This window comes from Camelina sativa, chromosome 5 (genome assembly GCF_000633955.1).
Source record: "Camelina sativa cultivar DH55 chromosome 5, Cs, whole genome shotgun sequence".
In the NCBI taxonomy this organism is placed as follows: Eukaryota; Viridiplantae; Streptophyta; class Magnoliopsida; order Brassicales; family Brassicaceae; genus Camelina; species Camelina sativa.
This window is the reverse complement of record NC_025689.1, coordinates 23,597,798-23,608,898: the sequence shown is the minus strand read 5'-3', so window position 1 is coordinate 23,608,898 and position 11,101 is coordinate 23,597,798. Positions and strand designations below refer to the sequence as shown.

At 35.8% G+C, this 11,101-nt stretch overlaps 1 protein-coding gene and 1 pseudogene across 3 annotated transcripts; both read left to right on the top strand.

Moving 5' to 3' along the window:
* On the top strand, positions 2,044 to 6,320 carry LOC104787477 (bromodomain-containing protein 4A-like). Of its 3 annotated transcripts, XM_010513073.2 has the most exons (9): positions 2,049 to 2,151; positions 2,283 to 2,296; positions 2,422 to 3,148; positions 3,271 to 3,348; positions 4,001 to 4,235; positions 4,830 to 4,905; positions 5,228 to 5,327; positions 5,429 to 5,821; positions 5,937 to 6,152. In XM_010513073.2, the coding sequence occupies exons 3-9, from the start codon at positions 2,471 to 2,473 to the stop codon at positions 6,150 to 6,152; spliced, it is 1,776 nt and encodes a 591-aa protein (XP_010511375.1). In that variant the 5' UTR covers positions 2,049 to 2,151; positions 2,283 to 2,296; positions 2,422 to 2,470. The 3 variants fall into 3 exon arrangements, with proteins under 3 accessions (XP_010511376.1, XP_010511374.1, XP_010511375.1); XM_010513074.1 differs by having other exon boundaries at positions 2,044 to 2,296; positions 5,946 to 6,320; XM_010513072.1 differs by having other exon boundaries at positions 2,044 to 2,296; positions 5,937 to 6,320.
* Positions 7,176 to 11,101, top strand: part of LOC104789512 — a 5,163-nt pseudogene continuing 1,237 nt past the window's right edge.

The following is an 11,101-nucleotide window of genomic DNA, read 5'->3' as shown; positions in this document are numbered from 1 at the left end:
AAATAATAATACAAATAAGTATTCATACCAATTTTTCATAAATATTAAATTTTTAAAAATATACTCAAATTAGTGTCTAACATTATTTAAGTATATACAAAGTTATTTACATATATAGCAAAAAAAAAGTATATACAAAATACCTTAATATGTGTAAAAATCTTACATATATTGTATTATATTTTTTTACCTTGTAAAACCTTATAAAATACCTTGTAAAAACTTTTTAAAACTTTTTAAAACCATTTAAAACTTTATAAAATTTTACCAATATATAAGATATTATAAAACTTTAATAATATTTATAAAATTTGTTAATTATTTTTTATTTTGTATTGATGTGAAGATAATATACATTTCATAATTATATAAATATAAAATTTTACAATTTTAAAGATTTTTTTTTTAAAGCAGTCGCTCGAGACAGGCAAATGAACAATAAATAAAATTGTTGGTCGTTGATCGCTGTCGCTGGTTGTTGTCGCTATTTCAGCTACACGCAAACGAACAGAGCCATGATCGATAAACGATCGCTTATCAAGTAACAACCAACGTTGAGCATATCTAGAGAGATTAGATAATTAAGAAAAAGAGACAAATAAAATCTAGAACCTTTTTCCCGTATAACGAAGGCTTAAAAATTGTCTTTATAAAACACCCAAACCGACGTTAAAAAAGGAAACTATAAATAAGAAAATATATGGAAATCGGATTCTATATAATAGCCCTGAACCTTGTTGTGCTTTACCCTATTCTCAAAGATTGTTATTATTTTCTCTCTTTCAAGAAACCAAAACTTTTTTTTTCTTAGTAAAAAATAAGTAAAAAAAGAAATTAATTGGTGCACTCTCTCAAAACTTTTAATTTTCTTTAATAAGTAAAAAAAGGAAATACTAAGAAAAAAGAAATTTATCGGTGACTTTTTTTAATAAGTAAAAAAAAGGTAATACTTAGAAAAAATAATTTAATTGGTGCGCTCTCCAAACCTTCAATTTTCTTTAATAAGTAAAAAAAGGAAATACTTGGAAAAGATAAATTAATTGGTGCGCTCTCTGAAAACCTTTAATTTTTTTTAATAAGTAAAAGAGGAATTACTTAGAAAAAAGAAATTAACTGGTGCGCTCTCTGAATACCTTCAATTTTCTTTAACAAGTAAAAAAAAAATTAATGTGCGTGCAGACGTTTTGGCGCATACAACTCTATAACATGTTTTGCATGTAAATTGTTTCCCACCCAATTGGCTCATATGAGCTAATCTTTTGTTGTAGAAAAAAAAACTTTGAAAAAGGGAATCAATTGGTTTGGTCTCTGAAAACCTTCAATTTTCTTTAATAAGTAACAACTAGACCAACATTGATAAAACGATCATCCAAATCTGAATCGAGAAAGCTTAGAGAATAGGGAAAGAGAGATTAAAACCTAGAAATTTTTGTTTAGATGATGATCCGTAAAACAAAGGCTTAACACTGCTTTTATAATAAAACACCCAAACCGCAACGACAATAAGTAAACAAAGAAATACTTCAAAAAAAAAAATTAATTGGTGCCCTCTTTCAAAACCTGCAATTTTCTTTAATAAATAAAAAAGAAGATTAATTGGTGACAACTGACATCTTCAATTTCAAAAAACACGTAATGATTTACTCTCTTTGTATTAGAATAGATGATATTTATCTTATATCACAAATATTGATTTTCTATAATTTTTATTAATTAATACTATAAAATTATAGATTTAAAGATTCGGGAATTTCAAATTTTGATAAACTACTATTGGTTAATAGTTATGTTATTATAAATAAAAATATATTTATAACTACATATTAATTTTTTTTAATCTATGTGAAAATCTTTAAAAATCATCCTTTTTAATACAGAGGGAGTATTAAATTTGGTTTTATGGATTTTAAAATAAACTAATTAAACCGGTTTATTAAATAAATGCTTAGTTCGGTTTTGGTTTAGGTGTTTTTGGCCCATTGTAAGCCCACTAGTTAAACGACGACGTAACAATGAAATTTGCAGATCTTAAAGTAAAACTAGGAAGGGCTCCGTCTCGATCGCTCGGGTCTAAAACTAATAAGCGACGTTCGAAGAATTTGGTGAGCCAGTAGAAACTAGCGCCGGTCTGGTTAAAACAGTTCGTTTTTGGTAAAATCTCAATTTCCCTCCAAACTTTTCATTCTAAAACTTTTTGAGTCTTCCCTCTTTTATCTTCTTTCTCTCGACTCGACGACGGATCTGATCTTTTCAATATCTCTGGTTTGACGACGTTGATTTAGGGTTTCCTTTTCCGGTAAAATTTCTCCCTGCTTTTGTTTCTGAATTCAATTTAATTTTATAATTTTTGTAATATGATTTGGTTTGGGTGAGTTGATTGATTCAGATTTTAAGATGTTTTAGTCATTTTGGTGTTTGTAGGAGTCTGTTATAGCTTGTTGAGGTTTATAGTATTGTGTTGTTGAAGAGGATGAAGCGTAAAAGAGGACATAAGAAAGGGAAGAAGTCTAAGAAATCCAAGTCTGTTACTGAGCAAGGTGACTTGATTGAGTCTAACGAAAACGCGGAGACTCAAACTTCAGAGCAGAGTTCTGAAGGTCCTGCTGAGTGTGAGAACAGTGAACATGATGAATCTACTAGAATGGAGGTTGATGCTCCTTCGTCTACCGGGAGTGGTAATTCACCTGTTGCTGCTAGTGTAGATCCAGCGGCGAAGCCAGTTGCGCGTGTTAAGGTTAAACTCAAGACTTCGAAAGCGCCAGAACCTGATGAGACATTGCGTGATGTTGGTAATGATAAGAGTATTTCTCAAGCGGTGTCTGTAAAACCTGATGAGAAAAAGGAGGAATTGGTTCCGGGTTTGCCTGAGAGAAGGCCTGTGTTTCTGAATGTTTACAGGAAAACTAAAGGGATAAAGATTAAGACTTCAAAGGCGCTTGATGGATCTAGCTCAGTTACTGAGAAGCCTGCGGATGCTGTTAAGGTTCAGGATGCAGTAGTGCTTGAAAAGGAGACGAAAACGCCTGATGAGAAGCCTCAAGCCAGTAAGAATGAGCCAGAAAAAACACCGATTTCTTTGCAGAAAGAGGAGAAGAAGACTGATCTAAATTCACGATACAACAAACAAGAAGTGGAAGATTCTCTTACAGTATGCTCAGATTTATCTACTTAATTTTTTGCTCTTTTTTTTTTTAAGATAGCAACAGTTCGAGTTGAATATCATGTCTAATGCGCCTTCTCTGTGTTACTGTCGGTGTCATATTACTCTAGGTGATCAAGAAGATTATGAAGATGGATGCTGCTGATCCTTTCAATGCTCCCGTCAACCCAGAAGCTCTTGGAATTCCTGTAAGTGCAGAAATAGTTACATCTTTGTTGGATAAGTTCACACCTTTTTTAGGGAGTCCTGTTACATCGTAATTGTCCCTTGTGACTTTTGAGCTATACATTTGTTATAGTAGGTAGACCGTAGAACTCCTTGACATGGTTTTTGTTGAACTTCCTAGGTATATAGTTCCATATAGTTTCGCAGTCTAATTACTTTTCTCGTGAACAAACGAAATCATTTTGGTCTCAGTTGACAAATGCTCTAGTACATGAACTAGTTCTATTATTTAGCTTACCACAGGGTTCTCATATTTTTCTTTTAGTATGTGGACAAAGAGAGTCTACTTCTTTATTTGCGTGTAACTGGACCAGATTGGATGTATCTATTAGGCTTAGATACAAATTGTCTCTTTCCGTGGGAATAGACTTGGCATTTTGGTTACTGTAAAATTTTAAGAGCTCTTATGAGTTATAATTTATATTCTTACTATCCAAAGATGAATAATGAAAAATTTTACCATGTTGTGTGACTTCCTTGCCCCTGTCATGAAACTTCAATATGGGATGTTTTGTCCTACATTTTTCCTCTCTCTTCTATGCTGTTTGCTTCTAAAGGGGGTTTATGAATTGATGTCTGACACTTGTAAATTTTTTTTTCTGGTTATGTAATTAGGACTACTTTGATATCATCAAGACACCTATGGATTTTGGAACAATATGCAACAATTTTGAGAAAGGCAATAAATATATGAATTCTGAGGATGTTTACAAGGATGTCCAGTACATTTGGAATAACTGTTCCAAGTATAATAAGAAAGGTGATTATATTGTGGATCTGATGAAGCGAGTGAAGAAAAATTTCATGAAATACTGGACTGCAGCAGGGTTGTATACTGAGCAATCAGCAGGTATTACTAAAATTTATCTTCTCCATGTATAAACTCTTGTGGTGAAGCATTGTTTAATTGGTAGCTACAGCTCTCTCCATAGAAAGTTACGTTTCTGGTTCCCTTGGCATATATATTAGACAGTGTGAACATATTCAGAAACACTATATGCGTCTGACAATGGTCATTGTTGATTCTATTGAATGAAATATCATTGTTGAAATGCTTGTAGCCACATTCTAGTAATAAGCGGATAAAATCTTGCAGTGGCATAAACATCTGATATATCCATCCCGAGCTTTTAGAAAAATGAGTTAATCTTGAATGCAGTGGCATAAACATCTGGCTACAATTACCGCCTTACGTCTAGTTTGCATTGTTTTGTCAGTTTTAATTCTTTGATAGGTTTCCAGTTTTAAAGATGTAATAACCTATATGTAGGAAGTACATGTGGCCATTAAAAAGAAAAGAATTCCATGTGAAACAAAAGTATCAAGAGAAATGTCAATACTGTATGTGGAAAGTGTTCACAGTACAGTACACTACTTGAGTGTGTCTATCAGCTATGCATTTAGGTACTTATAATTTAGCTTATTTGGTTTATTTGTTTATCAGGAGAAAATACAGACGATGGTGGGAAGACATCCACCAAAGGCAGTCAATCAAAGCAGAAAAGCCATAAACGCCATGGGTATGTCGCTGAAAATTTTCTTCCTCTGATATGTAGGGCCTCATATTCATATTTAATGTGTTTCATAAATCTTCTAGGTTATAAGCAAGAGGTTATCTTTTACAAAGCTATTGGAACAATATCTGCTGCCCCATAGACAACCTTAGTCATGGTTATAAAGGCAGATATTTTGTAGCTTAATTTAGGTTTCTTTTCGCCACAATGTATTCTGTAGCCTAGTCCATACATCTTGCATTTGTTTTTTAATTGGTAGCATACTTTGGCCTCCAAAACTTGGGATGAAAATCAGTTTTTCATACATAGTCATCATTTTCGTTTGCAGAAGGCACCACAAGAGTGATTGCATGTGTGCAGTATGTGTTTTGAAGCGACGTAAAAGAGAACGTGAACGAGATACTCAAGGACATTCTGGAATACAAGAGGTTAGTAATCTGTTTTGCTTACATGACGCACACATATATCTGTAGGCGTGAAATGTGTAAACTTTTGTGACAATTATTAATTTAATATCTCTTTCTTGAAGGAATCTTCACCTGTGGGAAGTCCATCTGTGGGTAATTCATCAATAAACATGGGTGATGAGCAGGACATGGATACTGATGTCGACAACAAAACTGAACAAGAAAAAACAGAAATCGTGGAACTAGATAGTCCGGTGTCAGAGAAACAAAGAGTGACTGAAAGTAAACAAGAGGTGGAGGAGGAGGAGGAGGAGAACGTAGAAGTGGAGAGTGAAAATAAAACCGAAGCTAATGTAGAGGATAAGACTCAATCGATTGATAGATCAATGGAAGAGACTGGTGATGAACCAGTGACTAGTACTGCAGAGAAATTGGTTGCTTTAGCTTCTGTTGTAGGTCCAAAATCGTCTCAGAATGAAGAGGAAGAGAAGGAAAAACAACTCCAAGAGCAAAAGGCATTTTTTTCCCCTTCTCTTTTGTTATATGTATCAGAGAAAGATAGTTTGAAGCTTTATGATGTTTTGAATAAAAGCACAAATTGAGGTAACTTGGTTATTTCGTAAATTGCAGAAACGGCAGGAGTTGGAGCGAAAAGAATGGAGGATGAAGATGCAAGAGAAGTTCGAAGTCAGAAACCCGCAGCTTCTAAGTCTCTGTGAGACTCTGTTCCCTAATGACAACAACCATACGTCCGTGTGGAACGGACCTCACTCACTGTTTAAACGTCGAGGAGGTCCAAATCGTAGTAGTGCTTTACACAAAGCAGTGGAGGCACTGATGAAGTAGTGAGGATTCAAAATGTAACATAAGTGTTTAGCTATCGTTTTCCGATTTGCCTGTTATAGATATGTTTTAACATTCAACACCAATCACCATAAGCATCTCTGTCATTGTAAACAGAACATAAAACTGTTACGAATTCTAAGATAAATCAATTCCTAGTATTGACTACCATGAGATGCTCAAACAACCAAATACGTATGGGAAAGAAAGCTTCAATTTTGTAATGTCCAAGGACACCGACTAGACTACTCTTAATTTAGGGTCCGTCTTGTAACAATTTTGTAGTTTCCCTCTCTCTCTCTGGAGTCTTCTTCTTCTTTCAACTTCTGAAACTGAAACAAGTATTTTTTTTTTTTTTTTTCATTCAAATTCGTTAGATAGAGACGAGATTCGTCGGAGATAGGTTCCGATTAGGGTTTTGAAATTTCCGATTTCGATTAGGGTTCTTCGTCAGAAAATGGAGACGGCGATGATTAGTTCGGCGAGTAGTTTACTCGCAATGCTCAACGAAATCCATCCTTCACTGAAACTTCAAGCGCTCTCACTCTCACATCTCAATAGATTCGTTCATCAGTTTTGGCCTGAGATCTCCGCTAATCTCCCGATCTTGTATTTTCTACTCCTTCTTTGAGGCTTTCTTGTTCCGCCTGCTGCGAATTCCCGGAAAAAAAATGTTATTGGATGATTTTGGAATTTTTTGAGTGCTTTGTTTCTTGATTTAGGGTTTTGATAAGAATGGAGAGCGATTAGGTTAGGAATTACTATATAGTCAGAGAGTTTCTTGTGTAGATTTTTGAGTGAACATTGTAATCTGAGTTTAAGGTGAGGTTTGTTTTATGTCACACAGAGTTCTTCCCTGAATATGGTAATTATGCTTATTGCTTATGACTGTAATTTTTTAATACTATGAGTTTGAGGTCTTAATTACATTGATGACTCATAGTCTTATTTGTTGTTGTTGCAGAGAGTGCTTATATGAAGATAAAAAGTTCGATCAGCATCTAAGACAGCTTGCTGCATTGACGTTATGAGATTTCAGGGCTTGCTGCATACGCTAATCTCCCGATCTCTAAGGTATAGTTTAACTTACATGATTAGTTGAGCTTAGTAGAAATTTCAGGGCTTGACGTTCTTTTAATCGAGTTATGAGATTTTTTTTTTTTAATTCATGATGATTGTTAAATCTTGTCTCAGGTTTTCTTTTACTTGGGTCAGCTTAACGATTCATTGGCCTATGCCCTTGGAGCTGGATCTTTGTTTGATGTTCCGGATGAATCCGATTATTTTCATACGCTTCTAGGTAAGGCTTGTGAAGCCTGTTGCCATGTCCTTTTTTTCTCCTAAATCTGTGACAGTAGAATTTAGCTATGACTGTAGTATATATATAGGTCAAGACCATACCAAACTGATTCACTGCAATAATAAGCAAAGAACTAAGACCTGTATTCTTTTAACCAATATAAGATTGTGCTCCAAGAAATAATTATGCAGAGACATGTTGACTTGACTGTTAATAAATGTTTGATGTTGAATGTTTACTGATCAGATGCTTATGGTTTCTTTTCAGCCAAAGCAGTAGATGAGTATGCTAGTCTCAGATCGAAGGCAGTCGAGTTAAATGAGACGGTGGACATTGATCACAGATTGGAGGCTATTGTTGAAAAAATGTTGGAAAAGTATGGAATGCCTGATTTTTTAATCTTCTGTCTTCTTAGTTTTTCAGTTCTTACATGGTTTATCTGTTTGACAGATGTATTAGTGATGAAAAGTATCAACAAGCCATGGGTATTGCTATAGAATGCCGGAGATTGGATAAGTTGGAAGAAGCTATAACAAAGAGCAAAGATTTTCAGAGAAGTTTATCTTACTGCATCAATGTTTCTCACTCTTATATCAACCGCAGAGACTATAGACATAAGGTGAGTCTGGTGGTTACTTTTTATTTTATTTCAATATGGAATATGTTTATGATACTATTGAGTGATTAGAATCCATCTTATTTTATCTTCCCTAGCAAATATTATGGTCATGTAGTCCCCATATTGTATCTTGCATCCTTTATGTCTTTATCTGTAACTCAAAATCCTGTTCTAGTTTTCGTATTATATTCTCAAAAATATTTTCTAGGTGATCTTATAGAACCTTGATTGTTGCAGGTTTTTCGATTACTTGTTAATGTCTACCGGAAGCTGGCTCCTTCTGATTATTTGAGTATTTGTCAATGCCTTATATTCTTGGATGAACCACATGATGTTGCAAGCATATTGGAGAAGCTTCTTCGTTCAGAGGACAAGGATGAAGCTTTACTGGCATTGCAAATCGCTTTTGATCTTGTAAAGCACGAGAACCATGGATTTCTCATGAGTGTTAGAGACAGCCTTCCAATGCCCAAGATCCTTCCTGTAGTAGCAGTTCAAGCTTCTGAAACCTCTACCGCTCAGAGGGAGAACACTGCAGGGAATCTCCAGATGACGGATGAAACAGATCCCGCAGATGCTGTGTACGCTGAGAGGTTAACAAAGATTAAGGGAATTTTATCTGGAGAGACATCAACACAGCTGACCTCCCAGTTTCTTTATAAACATGACAAGTGAGGCAGTGAATTTCCATTTTAGATTTTTATATCTAAAATGGATATTCTTTAGATATAGGGTATTCTTTTTCCTAAGTCATTCTTCCAGATAGTAACATGCTTCAGCGATGGCCATTTTTTTTCTGTAGATCATTCCTGTTTGTCATGGAGACAAATGAACAGTGTTGAATCGTGGTGTCAATCGAATGGTGCTGCAATATATGGTAATGCGATAATGCATGCTGGAACAGCAGAGGACACATTTTACGAGGAGAATTTGGTAAAAATATTACTATCCCTATCACTTTTTACTTGTTTCAACATACATGGCGCAGCAAAGTATATAACCTTCTTATTATTTCCATTCATTTTTGGATTGGTAGGTTTGGCTAAGTAGGGCCACCAATTGGGCTAAGTTTAGTGCTATAGCGGGATTAGGTGTTATTCATAGAGGTCATCTACAACAAAGTAGGTCAGTGATGGCTCCATATTTGCCTCAAGGAGTGGTGGTGGGAGTCCTTACTCTGAAGGTGGTGCTTTATATGCCCTTGGCATTATTCATGCCAACCATGGCGAGGGAATCAGGCAATATCTTCGTGATAGCCTACGAAGTACTAGTGTTGAGGTAACCTTATCTTTCTTCAAGATAGTCTTTTTGTTATATCACCAGAGAATATAGTATTTCTCGTAGAGCATTAATTTTTTATCAGGAAATATATTGATGCAGGTTATTCAACATGGAGCTTGTTTAGGTCTTGGTTTGGCATCCTTTGGGACAGCCGATGAATACATATATGAAGATATAAAAAAAAGTGCTATACACTGACAGTGCAGTTGCTGGTGAAGCTGCCGGCATCAGCATGGGTCTATTATTTGTTGGAACTACAACAAATAAGGCAAGTGAGATGCTCGCTTATGCTCACAAGACCCAGCATGAGAAGATAATAAGGTAATTTTAAGTCTGGGTATATTTCTGGTAAGTTCTTCAAAATGTTTCATTAATCATGTTTTTGTAGGGGACTGGCTCTAGGAACAGCTCTCACAGTATATGGTAGAGAAGAGGGAGCAGATACTTTGATTGAGCAGATGACTAGAGATCGTGATCCTATCATTCGTTGTGGTGGAATGTACGCACTGGCAATGGCTTACAGAGGAACTGCAAACAACAAAGCCATGCGTCAACTTCTGCACTTTGCTGTCTCTGATGTCTGTGACGATGTCAAAAGGACTGCTGTTCTCGCACTTGGATTCATCTTATACTCTGATCCAGAGCAGGTCACTCCATATTTCCTTTGTCTCAATAACATGTTGACTCTATATTCTGTTTCTCTAGTCCCTTCAGGGCTCTTGTTCTCAGATTCACTCATAATGGGTTTGCTGAATATTTCAACTGTAGACTCCCCGTATTGTATCCCTGCTTTCCCAGTCGTACAATCCGCATGTCCGCTATGGCGCAGCTCTTGCCGTAGGCATATCTTGTGCAGGAACTGGCCTGAGTGAAGCGATATCCTTGCTGGAACCACTTACATCAGATGTGGTTGACTTTGTTCGTCAAGGTGCTATAGTTGCCATGGCCATGGTGATGGTCCAAGTTAGTGAAGCAAGCGATTCTCGCGTTGGAGAATTTAGGTTAGTGAGCTCTGATCTATTCAATAACATGCAGATAAAATTCTACTTCTGAAAATTTCTCAGTCTTATATCTCTGGTACAACAAAGTTTGACTATGTTCTGTAACTTTTGTATTTTTTTGAAAGGGATATCTCTGGTAGACTAAACTTTGACCTCTTTTTTGCAGGCACCAACTTGACAAGATTTTACCCGAAGAGATTCCAGATGAAATGAGCACTATTACGGGAGCATTTTTGGCTTCAGGTATTCTTGAAGCTGGTGGAGGGAATGTGACAATACGACTTCTCTCTAAGACAAAACATGACAAAGTCACTGCGGTTGTTGGCCTTGCAATCTTCAGCCAGTTTTGGTATTGGTACCCGCTAATTTATTTCATATGCTTGGCGTTCTCACCAACCGCGTTCATCGGTTTGAACTACGATCTCAAATTCCCAAAGTTTGACTTCATGTCGCTCGCAAAACCATCTTTGTTTGAGTATCCAAAACGAACTGCAGTTGTTACCTCCAACACCGCCGCAAAATTACCAACTGCCCTGCTTTCAACCGCGGTGAAGGCTATTAAATCTAGGGATATAAACAAGACTGAAGCAGAGCAGAAGATTATCGCTGAAAAAGCAGCCACAAAGTCTTTCAATGAAAGTGGAGCTGGAAAAGGCAAGTCATCAATTGAGAAGGTAACAGACACTATGCAGGTATAAGCAATCAAACTATTAACATCATCTAAACGCCAATGCAAGATCAGCAATCTGCA

Bases quoted from the DNA above. Each gene is read 5' to 3' on its own strand.
- LOC104787477 (XM_010513072.1), top strand. From the start codon at position 2,471: ATGAAGCGTAAAAGAGGACATAAGAAAGGGAAGAAGTCTAAGAAATCC. The intron at 3,349-4,000 runs GTAAGTGCAGAA...TTATGTAATTAG, and splicing joins CAGAAGCTCTTGGAATTCCT to GACTACTTTGATATCATCAA. The intron at 4,236-4,829 runs GTATTACTAAAA...TTTGTTTATCAG, and splicing joins GTATACTGAGCAATCAGCAG to GAGAAAATACAGACGATGGT.